The sequence below is a fragment of the Callorhinus ursinus genome, unplaced genomic scaffold, assembly GCF_003265705.2.
Source record: "Callorhinus ursinus isolate GAN/ISIS: 27379988/994484 unplaced genomic scaffold, GSC_fseal_2.0 scaffold18, whole genome shotgun sequence".
Lineage (NCBI taxonomy): Eukaryota > Metazoa > Chordata > Mammalia > Carnivora > Otariidae > Callorhinus > Callorhinus ursinus.
This window is the reverse complement of record NW_027397080.1, coordinates 16,661,701-16,684,110: the sequence shown is the minus strand read 5'-3', so window position 1 is coordinate 16,684,110 and position 22,410 is coordinate 16,661,701. Positions and strand designations below refer to the sequence as shown.

Below are 22,410 nucleotides of genomic sequence, written 5' to 3'. Positions count from 1 at the left end.
AAAAAGGTGGTCTGACATCATGGTTAACAGCCAAGCTCTGGAATCTGTCAGACATGCGTTCATAATCTGGCTATACTATTTACACAATACGGGGCTACACTAGTAACACAATTTTCCTCATCTGAAAAATCCAAATAGTAATGATGTTTCCATCATAAGACAGTTGTAAAGATGAACTAAAAGCATATATATAAGCATATAAAGATGAATATAAAGGCATAAAGATGAATAAAAGCATATATATATGGAACACCTGTGTGTCTTAGTCAGTTAAGGGTCTGCCTTCGGCTCAGGTCATGATCCCGGGGTCCTGGGATTGAGCCCCGCATCGGGCTTCCTGCTCCGCAGGAGACCTGCTTCTCCCTCTCCCACTCCCCCACTTGTATTCTCTCTTGCTCTCTCTCTCTCTCAAATAAAAATCTTTAAAAAAATAAATAAAAATAAAAGCATATATGGAGGTCATGGTAGTGTCCCTGGTACATGGTGAGATAGTGCTCAGTATATATCAGCTGTTACTAGTGCTATTATTATTATTACCTTTTTTCTCTCTTTATTGAGGTATGATTTACACAAAAATAAAGTGCATAGGTCTCAAGTATTGAGTTAGATGAGTTTTGACACTTGTATAACTACTACCTGCAGCAAATTGGAAAGTACTTCCATCACCTTAGAAAGTTCTCATGGTGTCCTTTCCAGTCAACCCTCCTACCTCAGAGCAACCACTTTCTGGCTTTTGTCTCCACAGATTAGTTTTGCCTGTTCTTTATTTAATGTAAATGGAATTAGATAGTATATTTTTGTATGTGTTTGGCTTCTCTTGCTTAGCATAATGTTTTGAGTTTCATCCATGTTGCATGTTATCTATAGCCCGTTCCTTTTCATTGCTGAATAGTATTTCACTGTGTGGATAGACTGCATTTTATTTATTTATTTATTTATTTATTTTTAATTTTATTTATTTATTTGAGAGAGAGAGAATGAGAGATAGAGAGCACGAGAGGGAAGAGGGTCAGAGGGAGAAGCAGACTCCCCACTGAGCGGGGAGCCCGATGCGGGACTCGATCCCGGGACTCCAGGATCATGACCTGAGCCGAAGGCAGTCTAACCAACTGAGCCACCCAGGCGCCCTAGACTGCATTTTATTTATACCTTTTCTGTTGATGACCATTTGAGTTAATTCCAGCTTGGAGCTTTTATTTATTTATTTTTTATTTTTTTAAGATTTTATTTTTAAGTACTCTCTATACCCAATGTGGGGCTCCAGCTCACAAACCGAGATCAAGAGTCACACACTCCATCAAGCCAACCAGGTGCTCCTGGGGCTTTTAAAAATAAAGCATCTATGGATATTCTTATGTCAGTCTTTGTGTGGATAAATGTTTTAATTTCTTTCAAGTAATTACCTAGGAATGGAATTTCTGGATCATAGGGTAGATATAAGCTTAACTTCCCATGAAACTGCCGAGTGGTCTTTAAGGTGATGGTAGCAATGAGATCTCTTTTTAAATGGGCAGTAATAAGCATGACATCTGAGGTATCCAGCATGGTCAGAGAAATACTTTTGGAGTTATACTGACCTGGGTTCCCAGCTGGACTCTGATGTTTATAATTTGTGCGACCCTGGGTAAGTTATTTCGTGTCTCGGAGACTTGGTCTTACCTGTGGAAAGGGGGTGATAATGAGAACATATATATGAATATCTAGCATTCTACCTACTAGTGTCATATGAAGGTGGGGGCTGTAGTGCAGGCTATAAGGGGTACATAGTCTGTAAAGAATTTAAAAGAAGTAATAAAACCCATTGTAAATCCATTTGCTTTTTATCATCATTATGCACCTAAAATTCTGAGCACTGTTAGGATAAAATACTTCTTCCTGCCTCCTCCTCTTCCCATATACCACACCACCCAGCAGATTATAGGGACTTATAATAAATAGTAATTATAATCAGTATCTAACAAAGTTAAACAGGAACTAAGAGGTTGTAACTTGGAGTGTAAATGAGATTTAAAACTTTTCTTGCAGGTTCTCTGTGCACTTTCTGTTTCCTCTAGGTCCCTGATGTGCAAAGCTCACCCTAAATAGCAGTATTTCCAAGGGTCCAGGGAGGCACATAAAGGTCTATTCCTCTCTAGGAGCTGTCTCTAAGCAGTCCCTCTTCTCACTTCCTTAAAAGTTTGAGGTTTTATCCCTTTATTGTTTACTCACATTTTTATTCTGATATGTCATAGGCATATTTTCTTCCATTGTATTCCACAATGTAATTATAGATTGTGACCATATATCTAAGCCAGCCTTAGTTATCAAGGCCAAAATAACTCCTCTTAAACACTCTGTCCTTATAAAGTAACTTCCCAAACGTGTTCTAACTCACAAAGACCTTTCTTAATACTTTTTGTCAATAGTTACTTTGTATTTTTGTAGAATCTGATTTGAGCTTTATCTCTACACTCCCTTCAACTTACCCACCTCTAAGCTAGGTTTTACCATGTGAAAATTAATCATAAGTATATTTGTCTATTCTGGCCTGTCTTCTTTACTTTAGATGGGTTACTGATTTGAGGGCAAATACAATCATTCTAGAGGCATTCATCCATTTCTCAGACAGTACTTAAGAGCTCAGGCTCTCAAGTTAAAATCCTGCTTCCTTTCCTCACTGTTAGTGGTGCCACATTAGGCAGGTCCAGTGTGTGTGGGGTTTTGTTTCTTTTTACACACGATCAAGCAATTCTCCAACACCAAATGGGTGCCCTACAATTTAACTCAATTCTGACATTATCGATCTGGAGATAGATAGCATCACATTGCACAGATTAAGGGCTTAGTCCTGTAAGATGGCCCCACCGCCCCTTGCACCACCCCCTGCAGATGCCAATCACAAGCCCAGGTTATCTCCTGTACTTCTGACCAACTGTCTATAGATTGGAGGTTCCAACAACCTCCTCCTGGGATTTGATTAATTTGCTAGAGTTTCTTTTTTTTTTTTTTAAGATTTTATTTATTTATTTGAGAGATAGCACGAGAGGGAAGAGGGTCAGAGGGAGAAGCAGACTCTCTGCTGAGCAGGGAGCCCGATGTCGGACTCGATCCCGGCACTCCAGGATCATGACCTGAGCTGAAGGCAGTTGCTTAACCAACTGAGCCACCCAGGTGCCCTAATTTGCTAGTTTCTAAAAGGGTATAATTCAGGAACAGATAGATGGAAGAGATGCCTAGGACAAGGTATGTAGGAAGGGGTGCAAAGCTTCTACACCCTCTTGGAATGTACCACTCTCCACATGTTTACTAATGCATAAGCCCTCTGAACCCTGTTCTTTTGGGTTTCTGTGGAGGCTTCATTACATAGGCATGACTGATTAAAATATTGGCCATGGTGATCTATTCAACCTCCAGCTCCTCTCTGACCTCTGGGAAGTAGGACCAAAAGTTCCTTTTTTGGGGGGTGCCTGGGTGGCTCAGTCGTTAAGCATCTGCCTTTGGCTCCGGTCATGATCCCAGGATCCTGGGATCGAGCCCCACATCGGGCTCCCTGCTCCGTGGGAAGCCTGCTTCTCCCTCTCCCACTCCCCCTACTTGTGTTCCCTCTTTCACTGTGTCTCTCTCTCAGATAAAGGAATAAAATCTTTATTTATTCATTTGAGAGAGACAGAGATAGTGACAGAGCATGAGCAGGGAGGAGAGGGAGAAGCAAGCCTGATGAGGGGCTCAATCCCAGGACCCTGGGATCATTACCTGAGCCAAAGGCAGACATCCAACCAACTGAGCCACCCAGGCACCCCTGGGACTGAAAGTTCTAACCCTCCAATCATATGGTTGGTTCCTCTGGCAACCAGCCCCCATCCTTAGGTGCTTTCCAAAAATCAATTTACATAAACAGGTGTGGTTGAAAGGGATTTGTTACAAACATTAAGACATCTTTTTCTCTGTTATCACTAGGAAATCCCAAGGGCTTTAGGGGCTCCCAAATGGGGAAGAAGACCTAATAAGTATTTCTTTTTTTTTTTTTTTAAGATTTAATTCATTTATTTGTCAGAGAGAGCACAAGCAGGGGGAGGGGCAAAGGGAGAGGGAGAAGCAGGCTTCCTGCTGAGCAGGGAGCCCGACTCGGGGCCCAGTCCCAGGACCCTGGGATCACGACCTGAGCTGAAGGCAGACATCCAACCGACTGAGCCACCCAGGTGTCCCCAAATAAGTATTTCTTATTATAAATTACAATATCACAGCAGGTTACCTAACTTCTCTGAGCATTGCTTTTCTTATCTGTGCAATGAGTAATGATACCTGTTTCTTAAATAGGATAATGGATGTATAGAGTCCTGAATTAGTGTCCTATTGCCGCCATAACAAGTTACCACAGACTTAGTGGCTCAAAACAACACAAATTTATTATCTCACAATTCTGTACATCAGAGGTCTTGACCCAGGTCTCACCAGGCTAAAAGCAAGGTCTTGACAGGGCTGTGTTCCTCCTGGAAGCTGTAGGGTAGAATCCATTCCTTTGCAGTTCCCAACTCCTAGAGGCTGCTGCACTTCTTGACCCATAAGCCCCTTCTTCCATCTTCAGAGCCAGCAAGAACAAGACAAATCCCTTTCCCACCTACATCTCTCTAGTTCTGCAGCCAGGAAGGGCTCTCTGATTTTGAGGACTCATGTGATTGTATTGGGACCCCCTGGATAATCTAGAATACTCTCCCCATTTCAGAGACCTTAACTTTAATCACATCTGCAAAGTCCCCTTGCCACCAAACATTTCATATTCATAGGTTCCAGAGGATCAGGACACAGACACTGGGGGCCATTTTTCTGCCTACCACAAGTACTTAGCACTGTGCGTTGCTCTTTGTAAGTCCTCAGTAAGTGGTGATCACTTAAGGCCTTTGGTACTCTGGGAGTTTGCAGTGGGTGCTTGACAAATTAAATATATACCAAATGGATGAAAGATCAGCCTTCTAGTTAATTGGCTGCCTTTGGGTCAAATACTCCTCTGGGCAAATTTTCTGTGGCTGAGGGGATGTCCCAGGAAGGGGACATGTCCCTTTTAGTGGTAGGAGCAGAAATTTGTTTGGATCTCACTTCTACTGCTTACTTTTTTTTTTTTTTATAAAGATTTTATTTATTTATTTGAGGAAGAGAGAATGAGAGACAGAGAGCATGAGAGGGAAGAGGGTCAGAGGGAGAAGCAGACTCCCTGCTGAGCAGGGAGCTTGATGTGGGACTCGATCCCGGGACTCCAGGATCATGACCTGAGCCGAAGGCAGTCCCTTAACCAACTGAGCCACCCAGGCGCCCCTCTACTGCTTACTTTGATCTGAACTTCAGTTTACTTTTCTGCAAAATAGGATCAATGAAACCTGCTCTTTAAAAGGCTCAGGTGGGGGTTCCTGGGTGGCTTAGTCAGCTAAGCGTCTGCCTTTGGCTCAGGTTGTGATCTCAGGATCCTGGGATCGATCCCCGCGTCGGGCTCCCTGCTCAGCAAGGAGCCTGCTTCTCCCCCTCCCTCTGCCGCTCCCCCTGCTTGTGCTCTCTCACTGTCTCTCTCTCTTAAATAAATAAAATCTTTTAAAGGTGTTGAGTATTAAGTGAGATCATGATTATGAAAATATTTTATATATTATAAGATACCAGGCAGTGTAATTCAATTCTGGTCGCTCACATGCACCAGGAAAACACTAATGATGGAAAGGCCAGTTTACCTGTTTAGTTCTACTTCTTGGTGTTGAGTCCCCACAGGAGAACCTCTTAACCGGCTCTCTTGTCCCTTTCCATTTGCTCCCCCAGGGTCACTCAGGATGTGTCAACTGTCTGGAGTGGAATGAGAAAGGAGAGTGAGTATGAGCTACAGCACCTGAGAAGGTGCTGGAGATGGGAATGGGGAGCTGGGAGAGGGGACTTTCCTCCTTCTTAGTAGGTCTAAGGAAAAGAAACTGCTGCTCTTTTCTGTGTACTTAAGTTTAGTCCATCATTATCAACACACAGTTGAACAGTGACTTGGATGACCACCCAAACCCTGTTTTTTTTGATAATGTATTGCATTTAAGGAATAATGAGAAATCCTTAGGACAAAATAGAAGAGATTCAACTAAGGTTTATAAGATAACGTTGAATTCTGTGATATCTCCTGTTCGTCACACTCTGTGTGGCTTCATTCCCTGTGAACAGGGGACGTGGGGGAGGGGAGCGTGGAGAGGTCAGAACCCTTCATTCTGCTTGCAGTTTGCTGGCCTCTGGTTCCGATGACCAGCACACAATTGTGTGGGACCCTCTGCACCACAAGAAGCTGCTCTCCATGCACACGGGACACACAGCAAATATCTTCTCTGTCAAGGTGAGCAGGATAAGGCACAGAGCAAGTCAAAGGCATGACTGGGCTGTGCACATGGTTGTGTTTGCCCATTTGTGTCCCACATACCCCCTGGCGTCACAGACACCTTTGTGATATGAGCATCTGACTGTGATTCCTGAAACCCTATCTCTTTTCCATGTTCTGCTTCCTCACTTAGAGCCGCAAGGCCAGCTCTAGGTGAATTTATATTTATTTGGGTGGTAATGGTGGGTGGTATGGCTCCAAGCATGAACTTAAATAGCAGGAAGACCTATGTTTGACCCCCTTATCTGCCTTTTAGAAGCTGTGTGACCTAGGCAAGTCACCTGACCTCTTTGAGCCCCTTTACTCATCTGTAAATATGAAGTAGCTTAGGAAAAACCCCCGGATTCATGAGTAAATGAGTAAATAACCCTTTAATTTTAAAAGGGAAGCAGCAGGGGCGCCTGGGTGACTCAGCCGGTTAGACGGCTGCCTTCGGCTCAGGTCATGATCCCAGGGTCCTGGGATCCAGCCCCGCATCGGGCTCCTTGCTCAGCGGAGAGCCTGCTTCTCCCTCTCCTTCTGCCTGCCTCTCTGCCTGCTTGTACTCTCTATCTCTCTGTCGAATAAATAAATAAAATCTTAAAAAGAAAAAAGTAAAAGGGAAGCAGCAAATCATAGACTTAATACTATAGTTTAATGAGATGATTGTAAAAAGGCACCTGGCACAAGTGCTTTTAGCTATTCTTTGTTCAAGCTACTGATTTGTTGGTTGGAAGTGAGCTAAGAAGTGGGAACAGACTTACAAGTGTCTTCAGACCTCTGAAGCCCTGTAAGTGGAAATGACACGAAACTTCTGCCTTTTGGTCCCAGAGAACAGACATGGGGTTAGTGGCTCTTTTAAGTCCACAGAAGCAAGTGTGGGCTTGATGAAAGAGCCAAGGGTCAAATGCTTAGAGCAATTTGGAAAAGATAGAATGAGCCCTTTGAGAATGTAGTAAATGTCCAAGCACTGAGGTACTCTACCACACCAGGAACTTTATCTGTCAGGTTTAAGGTTGGAGGAAATGACCTTTAAGGACCTTTCCAGCCCTGAAATTCTATAATGGATGTATGTGAGAGAGGCTGTCCTTTGGAAAGCCTCACTAAGCTAAGAAATATTTTCCTAATTAATATCAAGAAGAATCACAAGACACATGAAGAAGGTAGATTTGAGAGCTGAGAACCTACTTATTTCCCTAAACACTGCCTCCTTCCTGAGCTCTGATTTTCACCTCCTGTTCCAGGGACCAATCCTAGATGATTTTCTGCAATTTTAGAGACAGAACAATACTGATTCATCTCTTGCATGGCAAACAGACTGTTTTCTGCCACCTGGAACGTGTCAGGTTCAATTTGAATCCATGGGGTGGGATCTGGGAAAGGGACATATGCCATCAGTTTGGCATCATAGAGCACAAAATGTTGAGTTCAGAAACCGGAATTTGACAATGGTCTTGATACTCACTAATAGTAAAATTTGGGGCAACTCACTTATATTCACAGATCCTCAGCCTCCTGTGAAAGTGTAGAAAAGAATTCTCTCTCCAGGTAGTAACACTACACTACACATAGTTTTATTTAGCCCACAAGCTCCCCCTGGTGGCAACTACAGTGTATGATGAGAGAGGCGCTCACCTATTCGTTTCTGTTGTGCATGAAGTACATGCTGTCTCCAGACAGGAATAAAGATTACTAGTTGCCCCTAAAAATAATTAAATTCCATCTATTTCATCTGGCCCTTGTCCTGGTGAGCCATTAGATAGTGGTGTGTGGAAAGAGTGAATTGTTGCTCTTTTCATGTAGTAGGACTTTAGCTCTTTAAATGCAGAATAATACCTCAACCCCAACACCCGTTCAGCCTTGTTACGGGTTGGGAGAAGCTTTTCAATTAAGAAAGAAGATAATTAAATTTTTTGAATTCAAGAATGAAGAGAAAAAGTCAACTAACACCATACCCAAATATTTCTTCCTCAAAACGAGGTGAAGGAACTGCACACTTTCAGAAATTACTGTTCAGAGCTATATTTATAGCTGTTCTTACCACATGTCATTTGGAATATTTTATTCTCAACTTCATCTGAATGGTGGGGTTCTCATTCTTTATAATAGCCACATGGAGATGTTTCTTCCTGATGTTCAATCCTTCCCCAGGGTCCAACATTTGAGCCATTTCCAGTATTTGTCATTATGAGGAGTGCTGCTCTGAGCATTTCTGCACAGGTCCCTTTTTTCTAATAGAATTATTTCTCAGGAGTGGAAGTTTAGGGTTAAAAGATAGAAACATCTTTTACTTTGTTACCTATTGCCAGATTGTTCTCCAGAAATATTTGAACCAACTTAAAATACTACTTCCTTCTTAAAACACTGGAAGTCCTTTTCATTTTAAGGCTGATTTATTATGTAATCCTCAGGTTATCAAATAGTTCTCCCGAGGCAATATGCACAAGGGAATCAGACATACTTGAGTTAACTCAGTGTTAGTGCTAAACCTCAATTTTAAGTGGGTTATTTTAAATATCAATAAGATAAGGTATCTGCCCAGGTGTCTAGCACATGGTAAATGTTTAGTAAATGATAACAGCTATGATTATCGTCCACTCAGCTCTTACCTGGGGAAGAATCAGAGGAAAAGGGTTCCTTAGGTAGTCCAGTTTGGCCTAAATCAGGACTATTCCAGCAAAGTAAAGGTGTGTGTCCCAATTTTGACCTATAGGCCTATGGGCTGATGCTTGAGAGCCGGTTGCCTTAGTGGACTGTCTTGAGCTCATTTTCTTACTTGAAATGAAGGAAAGAGGGTGCTAACATCCAGGCTAGTCTTCTTTCCTGGCCGATCCTATCCCCACTGCCTGCCAGTCTCTTCTTCAATCTCTCTGGAGCAGTTCCTGCCTCATGCTGGAGACCGCATCTTGATCACGGGGGCAGCCGACTCCAAAGTGCATGTCCACGACCTGACAGTAAAGGAAACGATCCACATGTTTGGAGACCACACAAACCGGGTGAAACGCATCGCCACAGCGCCCATGTGGCCCAACACATTCTGGAGTGCTGCTGAGGATGGGCTTATCCGGTAAGGGTCTGAGGCATGGAGTGGGGCCTGCACCTCCCCTGCTCCCACTGCATGTTGGCTCCCCCCATCCCATCTGCCCCTACTGCTTCCTTCCACAGGCCTGGTTCCTTCCCTTCAGCAGAGTTGCCTTATTTGTCTCCCCAGGGCACTTGTCTGTGAACATATGACCAGGAACATTTGCTTGTCCTGCTCTCCTCTTCCCCACTCTACCCTCTCCTCCACTACATCCAGGCCTGCCGGCCTGCTGTCACCAACACAGAGGCAGCCTCCTCTGGGCTTTCACACTTAATGTTCCCTCCACCTGGTTTTCTCTGTCCCCAGTTCTTTCCATGTTTGACTCTTTCTCACCCTGAGATCATTTTAAGAATCACCTCAAAAGCATCTTCTCTGACTATCCTGTCTGAAGTAGACCCCTCCCCCATTATTCTGTCTCAGCACGCTAATTGTATCCTCTATAACTCCAATCACCGTTTGTAATTCTTTTATTTTATTTACTTGTTGGTTTATGTTTTTGTCTGTATCACTCACCGAATAGTGAACTGTCAGAGCAGCTCCATCTCTCTCTTGTCCCTGGTTCTGTTCCTAGAGCCCAGCACTGTGCCTAGCATGTTGAGGTGCTTGATAACATTTCTCTCAAATATTTGAACAGTGGGCATATGTGTGAGAAGGGGATAGCCAGCCAGAAATGGTAAAGTGGACTTTCCCCCTTTCCAGTGGCCTGGTTTGTCAACCTTTGCCTCTACTTCCCTTCATCCTAAAATGGTCTCATTGCCCTTTAACTCCTTTCTGCAAAGGTGACCTCAGAACTTTTTCCTTATCTCCCCAACCTGCTTTAATGCCTGCAGGACTTTATGCCCTCTTCCCTGTTACAAAGGAGGAGAGATAATCTAAATCATGCATGAACTATAAAATAAGAGTTAGAAACAGGGCACTGGTGTCAGACAGACCTGGGATCAAGTCCTACTTCTGTCACTCAGTGTTTGGGGCAAGTCACTTTACCCCTGAATCTGTTTCTTCATCTGTAATGGGAATTATCATAGTATCTCTCTTGTTGGCCTGAGCATTAAAATCAAGATAGTGCCTGTAAAACCTTAGGATAGTCCTTGGAAGACAGAAAGCAGTTCGGTCGGTGGCAGGTACAATTCTGTGTTGCTCTTGTTGACCCTGACTAACCAGCCTGTGCCAGGGCAGCAGGTAGAGGCTAAGCATCTAGGGTTGGAGCCTAAGTGCTTCAGCAAAGGTACGATCAAGGTAGGTGTCCTTGCAGAAGGTGAGCATACGCTGGGCCTTCCAGAATAGACAGGATTTGGATGGGCAAGGAAGAGCAGAGCGGACTCCCCAACTTGAGCAGTTTGTGAAAGGCAGGGGTAAATAACCACATAGGGGATAGTTGTAATCGGCGACGTTAGCAAACTGAGGAGCAAGGTTGGTGTGAAATCAGGTCTTAAGAAATCAGACTGAGGAGTTCGGTAAAAGTAAACTAACAGTAAACTCATGCTAGAAGTATTGAGGAATCTTTGCAGTTTTTTGAGCAGGAGGATGATGTAACAAAAACTATTTTAGGAAGAGCAATCTGGTGAGGTCGGCATAGAAAGGTAAGGCGGATAGGGTGGAGATTATTGCCAATGTCTAGGCAGAAGGTGGGTGAGCACACAGGGGACATCCTCCCCATTCCCTGTGCCTGTGTATGAGCAGCACAACAGTCCCCCAAACTGCAGGGAGGGGTGTGCTACTGGCGGGGATGTCTGGCATGACCTTTACCTCCTGAGTGGGACTCAGGCTGGTCTTGAGACGCTGTGTTTCTGGATAGCTCTTAGGCAAGCTCTAGAATCTCTTTTCTGTCACCTCCATTACTTCTTCTGTTTCCTGTAAGAAATTAGATTAAAAGTGGAGTTAAGGAACAGAGCCAGGTGGTTAAAGCCTGTCTCCCCAGCTCTGCACTATCCCAGCTTCACACTTTCTGGCAGTGTCATCCCAGACAGGCTTTACAGCTGCCTTCAGCCTCAGCATTCTAATGGTACCTGGGAATGGCGTGAGGATTTAGATAATCCACATACAACACTTAGGGACAGTACTGGACACAAAGCAATTTCTCGCTGTTAGTGATCAGTAGAAGTAGTAGTTAATAGCAGTGTCACTGACATCTTTACAGTAGTATTTACCTTAAGTAGTTATATAAAGAATAAGATTGTGTGAGAAGCCTATTTCAGGTGCCTGGCCCACAGTGAACACTCGAGAAATGGGAATAGTTTTTCAGGGCGCCTGGCTGGCTAAGTCAGAGGAGCGTGCAACTCTTAATCTCAGGGTCATGAGTTCAAGCCCCACACTGGGTGTAGAGATTACTTAAAAACAGAATCTTTAAAAAAAAAGAAAGAAAGAAATAGGAGTCGTGGTTTTTGACATTCTTATTATTTAGAACAGGCCAAAGCTTCTCCCAGTTCCTTTGCATAACAAGGCCTTAGCTTCTCCCCCGCCTCACAGGGAGGACCCAACCCCTACCCCCTAACGCTGTCCTCTCTCACAGCCAGTATGACCTTCGGGAGAACAGCAAACACTCGGAGGTGCTGATTGACCTGACAGAGTACTGTGGCCAGCTGGTGGAGGCCAAGTGCCTCACCGTCAACCCCCAGGACAACAACTGCCTGGCCGTAGGGGCCAGTGGGCCCTTTGTGAGGCTCTATGACATTCGCATGATCCATAACCACAGGTATGACTAGTTCGGCCTCCCGTGGGCAGGCCTCTGGGAACCTGCTGCCCCTTTCCCTCGTTGACATGCCCTCTTTTTGAGGTGGGTTTTTAAATTTTTGTGATTTTTTTTTTTTAATTTAATCCATGTTTGTTTTGGAAAATAATGGAAAGTAAAATGAAGAAACGACCCATAAGCCACCACCTGAAACAAATCACTGTGTATAGTATTTGCTGCTTGTTCTCTTCCTGCAAGTATTTATACAGAGTTATAATCTTGTACATGTAATTTCTTTTTTGTACATGTTATTTTATTCTTTAAAAAAAAAAAAAAACACATGTAGAATATAATCAGAACCTCCACATAAGTCCCAGATCTGAGCAGCTCTGCCAGCCTGGGTTTTCAGTCGACTCCTGGGACAAGCACAGGGATGTCTGGCCTGCTTTACTTTCATTTGTGGGTTTAGGCAACCACTGCTGTTCCTCACACGACATGACCTGGCGTGGACCTTGAACCTTAACTTCATCATCTGTAAAGTGGGGATAATAGGGTGGTCATGAGGACCAAGATGATGGATAGGACCTACTTGTAAAGCACTGTAATGTATGTGGCCATGGCTATCTATTTGGCGAAACTTTGGGGTTGCTCAGGTAAGGAAGAAAGGCACCTCCTTTCAAAGATAAAAATTTAGGTTTTCCTCTAGGGGTTGTGGTCTGGTCTAGCCAGGGGTAGTGCTAGGGGTTATAACCTATATGGTTTGCCTTCCCACCAGGAAGAGCATGAAGCAGAGCCCTTCGGCAGGTGTCCACACCTTCTGTGACCGGCAGAAGCCCCTTCCGGATGGTGCAGCCCAGTATTATGTAGCAGGTAGGGCTCAGTCCAGCTCTGGCCGCACATTCTTGGCTGGGTGTTGACTCTCTTTGGGGTGGTACAGGGAGATAGCATGGCGTGGTGGTCAGGAGTAGGGGTTTTAGACCAAGGCAGATGTGAGCTTTCATCCTGACTGCTATTAACCAGCCATCCTATGACCTTTGGCAAATTACTTAGCCTTGATGAGTCTTAATTTCTTTTCCATAAAATGGCGTTGCAATGATTAATGAGATAAAGTATATAAAGCAGTTAGCCTAGTGCATATAGTAAGTGCTCAACACTTGCAGCTACTTTTATGATGAAGATAATTGCTACCATTATTGATATGGTTGGCTTCACAGAACTCCCTGCCTCTCTTGGGGGGGGGGAAGACGGGGAGCCTCACATTAGGGTAATTGGGCTGTTCCCCACAGGTCACCTACCAGTGAAGCTGCCTGATTACAACAATCGTCTGAGAGTGTTGGTTGCCACCTATGTGACCTTCAGCCCCAATGGCACAGAGCTGCTGGTCAACATGGGAGGGGAGCAGGTAGGTATGGTTGCCCAAGGTGGCTCTGCCCCACCACCACCCCACATTCAGCAGCCAGGGCTTATACCTCACTTCCACTGCCATAAGCCAGACAAGAAGCAATAGCCTTATTGCAAATGACTTTATAGTGAAGTGTAGGAGCAACATGGCATCATTGGAATTCCCAGAGAGGTGCCCTGGCCATAGCTTTTGCTTAAGCTTTAGAACTGACGGACCTGTCTTCCAATTCTGGCCTTCTGTGTACTGTGAGTTTGAACTGTGAGTGTCATTATTCTGAGCCTCAGTTTCCTCATCCTCCATTTTCCTAGGAGGAAACCCTGGGGCTCAGAGCCAGGCTGTGGGTTAAGACTAGCTGTAGGAGTGTTCCTTAATAATGGGGGGTTACTAACCCTTCTGTTTGCGTGTTCTCGGTCAGGGTATTTAATAAGCCTTGCTTAAATCCATTTATTCTACAAACACTGAGCACTTACTCTGGGATTAGCATTATTATAAACATGAAGGAGACAAATGTGAAATATGATCCAGCCCAGGTTGACAGGAGACATGGCAAGTGAACCAGTTGATGACATTACAAGGCAAGGCGGATTATGTACCAAAGAACTGGGATGGAGAACAGGCGAATACGGTTCTGGCTTCAGATTGCTGAGCCATCACCTGGCCTAAAGATAGCATAAGGATGAATAGAGAGGCAGTCTAGCAGAGTGGTTTAGAGCCAGACAGACTTGGTTTTGGGTCCTGGCTGTACCACATGCTGCTTTTATGGCCCTGGGTAAATAAAGTCTGAGCCATATTTCTTCATCTATAAAAGTGATAATAATAGTACTTCTTGGGACACCTGGCTGACTCCGTCGGAAGAGCATGCAACTCTTGATCCCTGGGGTCGTGAGTTCAGAGTCTCATGTTGGGTGTAGAGATAACTAAGAACAATAAACTAAAGAAAAATAATAGTACCTCTTTATGAGGTGGTTTCTAGGATGAAATGAGGTAAGTCATACAAAACATTTAGCGGAGTTCCTAAAGCAAAGTAAGACTTGAATGAACATTAAATAATAATAGATAATGTTCACTCAGAGAAGTAGGTAGCATTGTTGCTTTGGGCAAATTGCTTCCCTTCTCAGAGATTTCAGTTTTCCCATCTGTAAAATGAGACATTTGGCTTTGTGACCTCTGAGGACCTTTCCAACTTAAACATGTGTTTCTAATTAATGACAGTGTTTTAAACAGTCCTCTGTCAGGGCCGGGAACTGGGAAGATGTTCCTGCCTGAGGTTTGCTCCATAGGAACCCCTCCTGGCCTTGCCTGATGGCTCCCTGCTCAACACTCCCTGTGTTCCTGAGAGCCATCAAGCCACCAAGGCCTTGCTCATGGCCAGCCACATTCTTTCCTCACAGCCTCCGTCTCTTTTCTTGACCTCTTCCACTCTAGGTCTATTTGTTTGACCTGACTTACAAGCAGCGGCCGTACACCTTCCTCTTGCCTAGAAAATGCCATTCCTCAGGGGGTAAGTTCTCTCTTGGGGTAGGGTATTTCTGCTAGGAAGCTTGAGCGCATGCCACTTCTGCTGAGAAAGCTGCCCATTCCCTTGTGCTGTGGCTGTGATCCTCCGAAAGGACTAGATTCTCTGAACATTCTCTATACAGTAAGAAGGAAGATAACAGTAGGTCAGAGAGATCTGACAAAGGGGTTTGCATCACAGCCCTTTTCACTTCCCTCTGAAAAAGCAGTTTTTTCCCGTGGCTTGTCTCTTGAGGACCTGAAGTACTTGCCCTTCCTTTCTCGTCCTGGGTCAGTCTCCTCACTGACTCCTTCCTGGGGCCTATAGTTGATTTAGGCACTCCTCCCTCCCTTCCCCACACCCGGCAAGGGTAATGCCAAGTTGAAGCTGTGTCCCTCTCCAACCAGCAGAGGGCGCAAAGGCTTTTCTTTATGCACTTGCCTGCCTCTCTGTCAGAACTTGCTTTCTGGGAATGAATCTAACCCTGGGAGGATGGCCCACAGTGGAACCATCAGATCCTGTGGTAGAAGCTGGAGGGCTGCTGAGGAGCAAATGAGGAACTCCTCCTGAGTTGTTGCTGTTCTTTCTCCCCACCCCTGCCAGAAGTTCAGAACGGCAAGATGTCCACCAATGGTGTATCCAACGGCGTGTCCAATGGCCTGCACCTTCATAGCAATGGCTTCCGGCTGCCGGAGAGTAGGGGGCATGTCAGGTGAGGCCAGCCTGACTTGTCCAGCCCTCCCAGTCCCAATTACACCTTATGGTACCTTACGGTATAATTGGAGGGATATAATTGGAGGGAAGAGCATGTGTTGTAAACCTTCCATCCAGGTACATACCTCAGAGTCTGGGGACTGGGGCAAGGGATGTAATGGAGTAATGAGTAGTGGTTCCAATACTGCTCCTACATGGTAGGATTCCAATCATGCTCAGACTGAAGCTCCAGTCCCTTGGTATCAGTAGCTGGGTCAGAACCCAGGGGCCAGCTGCCTCTTAGTACTGAGCTCTCTCTTAAAGGTATTCCACATAGATGGGCTTCCCCCATTATATTTTTCTTTGTCCCATACCATCTTTTGGCCTCTATTCACTGCCAGGCCCAATGCTGGGCTTTGGATATAGAGGGGTCCAAATCCTTTAAGCTTTGAGAGAAACAGAAGTCTCTTTAGAGAGATCCATGGAGGAACTTGGGTGGTCACACGATTCAGCTCAGTGTGGAGGCTGGTGGTTAGCTACTGTCATGCCCAGGAGTTTGATTAAGAATGGCCTTTGGGGAGCACCTGGGTGGCTCAGCCAGTTAGGCATCCAACTCTCTATTTCGGTTCAGGTCTTGATCTCAGGCTCGTAAAATTGAGCCCCGTGTCGTACTCTGCACTCAGCACAAGTTGGCTTGAGATTATCTCCTCCCTCTGCTCACTCCCCACTCATGCACACATGCTCTCTCCCTCTCTAATAAATTAAATCAAATCAAATCGAATTCCTTTGGGGTGCCTGGCTGGCTCAGTCAGTGGCGCATGCAGCTCTTGATCTTAGGGTCATGAGTTTGACCCCCATGTTGGGGGCATAGAGTTTACTTAATAAAAAGAGAGAATTGCCTTTAGCGTGTCCATGACAGCTTCATTTCTGTTCCTCTGTTTTTTCACTGGTTCAGAGTATCTGGACATGTGCCCATTACCTATTACAGTAACCGAGGCCAAGGATAGAAGTGCTCCCCTCTTCTAAATGACAGTGCAGATCCCAGGGACCAAGAAAATCTGGGTGGCCCTCAGGCAAGGCTGCAGACTTCCTGAGAGGCTGCTTGACCTTCTTTGGCTGGCCTGACTTGGCTCTCCTTCCCCATAGCCCCCAGGTAGAGTTGCCCCCATACTTGGAGCGTGTGAAACAGCAAGCCAATGAGGCCTTTGCCTGCCAGCAGTGGACCCAGGCCATTCAGCTTTACAGCAAGGCCGTGCAGAGGGCCCCTCACAATGCCATGCTCTACGGGAACCGAGCTGCTGCCTACATGAAGCGCAAGTGGTGAGTGGACCTGGGCTAGGATGAGGGATGAAGGCAGGGGGCCTGATGGATCCAAGTTGCCGAGGCCTCCAGGGAAGTTGGCAGTGGCATCCCACTGCCTCTTAGGGCTCCTTAGGCCCAGGCTTCTCTTCCCCACCTCCAGACTAGAAGTCAGGAAGTCTCGAGCACCAAGGAAGGTCACAGTGAAGTAGAACATGTTCACAAGGAGCTTCAACATGGTGTTTTGTTATAAAGTGAGATGGCCACTGGACAAGTAGGACTTGAGAGAATGATTAATCCCAACTGTTGGATAATTGTGCCTTGAATTGAGACTATTGAAGGAGCAGTGGAATTCTTGCTAGATAGAAAAGAGGCATTTGGTGAATTCAGTTGGTATCTGTCTGAAATGATTCTGCAGCTCCTTGACCTTGGGGCTTGCTTTCCTATGCTCTCAGACCATTGGACTAAGCACAGACAAAATACCAGAGATCTGAAGCTGGCTGTGGGTCATGTTGGGTCATAGTGGCTGGTGGTAAAGGGGTAAAGCGGGTTCCTGAAGAATCTGCTATCTTTGGAGACCATCAGGGCTCCCAGCCCTTCTGCCTGCAGCACCAGCAGGCAAGCAGGCAGGCAGACCCCATCCCCCAGCCGGGGCCAGGACTGGAGATGGATAGAGCTGGGCCCACAGCCATTTCTGCTCCGTCTGGCATCCGTCGGCTCTGCCCAGACAGACAGGCCAGCTGGTGTGCCATCGTCTGGCTGCAACAAGGCAGGCCAGAGAGGGAAGCGTAAGAAACCCACCCAAGTTAGCAGGATGGTAGATGGGGCTTTGGGAAGGTGCCCCCATAGGCCTTAGCTCAGGCATCAAGAGTTTGCCAAAGACTCAGATGGCAACCTAACCCAGGAGGTGATGGTTTGGGGGCCATCCTGAGGTGTTTTGCCTCTCTGTCCCAGGAGTTGGGTAGAATGCAGTGTCCTCATCCAGGCTTTAGACTGAGAGCTGTTTTACTCTTGCATTCTTGCTAAGAGAGGCTGATGGGTGCCCTTGACATGTTCTCTGAACTCCTACTATGCACTAGATAGCAGGGCCACAAAGTTCTTCACTTTTGAGTTCCTGTGCTCCAGAGTGCGCAGCCTCTGGACAGAGGACAAAGACATGGTCATGGTTCATCATCGGCAAAGAGGCAGGAAGCAGTGAGTCTTTGAGTGGTCAGGTAAAGGGCTGTGGGCACTAAGAAAAGTTAGGTCACTTTAGCTGGGGTCAGGGAAGTGTCAGGAAGATGAGGTGTCTGATGGGCTTTAAGTGTGGGCAGACTTAGGCAAGGAAATGAAAAGGAGGAGGGGATTATGGGGGAAGGACATTCCCAGGGAGAGGAATGGTGTGAACAAAGGCGTGGGGGTGGGGGACTGACTGAAGAGCTTGTTTGCAGAACAACAAATCCATTTGGCTGGAGCAGAGGGTTCTGGAAGGGACTGGCAGGAGATGAGTCTGTGAGGTAGCCTGGGGCTGGCCTGGGAAGGACTTGGAATGCAGAGCGGTGGCGTTTTGGCCTGGATTCAGTGGGATGATGGGCAGCTACTGAAGAGTTTCGAGCTGGAGAGGGATGTGCTGAGGGCTGCCCTTTCAGGGAGATTGATCTGGCAGTGAGTCTGGATGGGTGAGCCCTGGGGCCAGCCTGCTCTCCCCATCCCCACATGCCTGCCAGTGACCCCTAGAATGTCACATTCTGTCCCAGGCCAGTCTCTCCAGGGCTGCCATCTGCTCCTGCATGCGGTGGGAGCTGTCACCCCCTGGCTCCTGGTTGGTCTCTGTCTGGCTCTCTCCAGGAGCTCTGAGGGGCACTCTGCAGGTGGTAATTGGGTTTCTGAGCAGTGCCTGCTCCTTCATCACAGCCAATCGTTCTGACGCAGGCCATACCTTCAAAGCACTCTGTCCCCTGCCTGCTCCCACGCTGGTGAGCTGCTCGTTCCTGATCTGAGCATGGCTGCCGTAAGGGCTTGAATGCTCCCTCTGAGTGCTGTTGGAGAGGAGAGTCAGGAGGACCTTTCCCCTGTCACGCCGGCTTTGGCCCTGTGCAGGAGGGTTGTGAGCTGGGCCTTGGTGGAAGGAGCATCAACTCTGGGGAGTGCTGCTTGGCACAGTTGGGTCCTAGGCCTGCCTCAGCCCAGCAGGGAAAGGGAAAAAAAAAAAAAGGCTACCAAAGGAGAAGTGGCTCCTGTGACCTGTCTGGCTCTCCAAACGACAGGTGGGAACAGATGAGAGGTGCTGGAGGAGCGTAGCCTATATTCTGGCACAGGGTGGAAGAGCAGGGGACTTCTCCTTTGACCCCTCCCCTCTCGCTCTCCCCTAAAAACCATCCCCATTTCCCTTCATCCATGCTTTGGGAGGTTGAAGAAGTGAGTGGGGATGATTGGGCGCTCCTGGCATGCACACCCCGCTTCGCCATCAGCTTCCAGAGAGCTGACTCTGCCAGTCTGTCAGGCCCCATCCTTCAGCCCCGGGAGGTAGAGGCTACAGCTGCTGTGGATCAGTCAGCCAGGACAGAGGGGGGTCTGGCTGAGGGCTTGCTGCCTGCTGGTCAGACCCTGAGTCCCCAGCCTGGCACTTCTGGCTTCCTCAGACCGCAGAACTGTCCTTGAGGGCCCCCCACCTTGGCCATGGCTTTGAAGACCAGCCGGGGGGATTTGAGGAGGTAGTTGGAGGAAGAGAGAAGGAGGGCTTGGGGAGCCTAAGGTGGGCAAGATGCCAGGCCTGCTGCAGAGCTGCGGGTGCCTGGGGTGAGCCCGTGCACAGTTGCACTCTGTGCCCAGCAGAGGGCAGCCTGACACTGTTTTTCACACACAAGCGCGCGCCACCCCCATCCCCCCCCCCCCCCCCCAAGACTTCAGGGTTCCTGACTCATCTCCTTAACATACTCTATCTCCTGGGGAGCAAGGCCTGGGCTGAGCCAGGGTTCTTTTCATTTCCAAGTACCCTCACCCTGAGATCTGTCAGAGGTGAGCTGAAGTAGCCACAGGAAGCAGAGGAGGCCTGGTAGACTCCTTGCTTGCCAAGTGGCCCCACCTCCAGGCCACGCTCCCCTGCCTTCCCAGGGACGGCGACCACTACGATGCCCTGAGAGACTGCCTCAAGGCCATCTCCCTAAACCCATGCCACCTGAAGGCACACTTCCGCCTGGCCCGCTGCCTCTTTGAGCTCAAGTACGTGGCTGAGGCCCTGGAGTGCCTGGATGACTTCAAAGGGAAGTTTCCGGAGCAGGCCCACAGCAGCGCTTGTGACGCACTGGGCCGCGACATCACGGCAGCCCTCTTCTCCAAAAATGACGGTGGTGAGTGGGCACTGAGGAGGGGGTGCTGTCTCTTTCTATTTGAGGTCCTATGGGACAAGCTGGAGAGGACATGGTTCTGAGATTAGAGAGGCCTGGGTTCAGATGCTGATTCAGAAATCATGTGACTTTGGGACTCAGTTACCTCCTCTGTAAAGGCAGAGTGATAACACTCCCATTTAGGGTTTCTATTGAGGATTCGGAATAGCATGTTTAAAGCACCTGGCGTAATGCCTAGGACTCAGGACAGGAGTCAGCTGAGCCCAGTCAGGCCATCCGCATAGCTCTAGCTGGGCCTTCTCAGCTCCTCACAGACAGGGCCTTAGCTGTGAGTGAGGGGCAGCAGCTAGGGGTTGCACTCACTCCAGTTTGGATGCTGGCAGTAGAAATGCCTCATGCATGGGGTGTGGAACCTTTGGTTCCAGCCTCAGCTCTGCCATGTGGTCACCATGTGACCTTGAGTAAAGCACAGCCTCTCTGAACCCACTACCTTACCCTCACAGAGCGCATTCGAAGCCCTGTCCAGCTTACCTCAGTAGCATTGGAGAGTGAGCTGGGTTTTGTGATGAAACATGAACTCACTGGAGGCAGATATGGATCCTTACCTCTCTCCAATGCAGTTTACTAACCATGCGATTGATTTGTTTGAATAGTTATCAAGCATCTACCATGTGCTAGGCCCTGTGCTGGGTCCTGTGTGTACAGCTGTGAACAAGTCAGATGGGATTTCTGTATTCATGGAGTTTGCAGCCCTAGTGAAGGAACCAGGCAATGAAGGAGAGACGGAGTGTGATGAGTGCCACGGAGGGCTGATATGGTATAGGTGCATGGGGCAGGGCTTGATGTCAGGCTGGGGTTCTAGAGGAGGAGACATTTAATCGGAGATCTCAAGGATGAGGAAGAAGAGGTAGCTAGATACAAAGTGTAGTTGTGAGAGGTGAAGACTTCCTGGCCTAGGGACCAGCATATACAAAAGCCCTGAGGCAGGCAGAATCAAGGCACTTTTAAGGCACTGAGAAAACTGTTATGATTTTACCCAAGGCACTTAACCGGTCAGTGCCTCATTTGGGATCTATAACTTGTCTTCCAGGGAGGAAGGGCTTGGACCTTACTGCCTTCAGACCTGTGGATCTATTTAGAAAAATCATCCCTTCAAGGCTCTCAGTAGTGCTTCACCTTCCCTCCCTGCCTCTTACCTCCACAGAAACAGACTGTGGGCCTGTGCATCCTTGGGGCTTCCAGACATTACTCAGGGACCTGAGCCAAGGCCCTCCTAGCGTCTGAGGTCCCCTTTTGAACATCCTCAAGGGCTGGGTCCAAAGATGCTTCTTCCTCACAGTCATTCCAGCTTTCCAGGGTAGGGGTGGAGGCAGGTAGCCCTACATTGTCAGCACTCGGGCTGAAAACAGGCCCAGGTGTGGAGACGAGGTAGGGGAGGGGAAAGATGGACAGGTCTCACCTTTCCTTGCTCTCTGCCCCTAGAGGAGAAGAAGGGAGCCGGCGGTGGCGGTGGCGGTGGCGGTCCTGTCCGCCTCCGCAGCACGAGCCGCAAGGACTCCATCTCAGAAGATGAGATGGTGCTGCGGGAGCGAAGCTATGACTACCAGTTCCGCTACTGTGGCCACTGCAACACCACCACGGATATCAAGGAGGCCAATTTCTTTGGCAGGTCCGAGGCCCTGAAGAGGAGGAGGGCACAGCCCGGTTGGCAGCAGGAGGTTGGGGGGGCGGGGTACGGCGGCATAATGCTTTTAGAAAAGTCTCAGATCCGGGATCTACCTCTGTATCTTTCACCAAGTGGCTTCACCTTTGTGGGCCTCAGTCTCTTCACCTGTAAAATGAAACCAGCCATCCCCACTCATGGGGCCATAATGAGGTAATCCACAAAGCATCCAGCGGGGCCTGGACTCTGCCTTTATCCCCTACCTCCTCTCCCTCTGTTTCCACGTGCCAGAGCTTGGTTTCTTGATGTGGATGCTTGGAGCTTCCCTCTACTGGGGTATGAGGCAAGAGTCCTCAGAAGAGGCTGGCAGTCTTGGCACAGTTGTGTGCTCAGAACTGTGCCCCCGGTACTGAGGGACATAGCCCATGTTCCAGAC

General features: G+C 47.5%; 1 protein-coding gene across 4 annotated transcripts in view; it reads left to right on the top strand.

Moving 5' to 3' along the window:
* Window positions 1-22,410, top strand: part of WDTC1 (WD and tetratricopeptide repeats 1) — a 64,601-nt gene that overhangs the window by 38,176 nt on the left and 4,015 nt on the right. For 3 of the 4 annotated variants that reach the window (XM_025856140.2, XM_025856138.2, XM_073903120.1), the window contains 11 exons: window positions 5,779-5,825; window positions 6,214-6,325; window positions 9,226-9,413; window positions 11,938-12,120; window positions 12,872-12,966; window positions 13,383-13,498; window positions 14,924-14,999; window positions 15,597-15,705; window positions 16,833-17,006; window positions 20,079-20,314; window positions 21,794-21,980. In XM_025856140.2, coding sequence (XP_025711925.1) covers window positions 5,779-5,825; window positions 6,214-6,325; window positions 9,226-9,413; window positions 11,938-12,120; window positions 12,872-12,966; window positions 13,383-13,498; window positions 14,924-14,999; window positions 15,597-15,705; window positions 16,833-17,006; window positions 20,079-20,314; window positions 21,794-21,980 — 1,523 coding nt within the window. The remainder of the gene's footprint in view (window positions 1-5,778; window positions 5,826-6,213; window positions 6,326-9,225; window positions 9,414-11,937; window positions 12,121-12,871; window positions 12,967-13,382; window positions 13,499-14,923; window positions 15,000-15,596; window positions 15,706-16,832; window positions 17,007-20,078; window positions 20,315-21,793; window positions 21,981-22,410) is intronic. The other variant, XM_025856139.2, reaches the window with a different exon arrangement.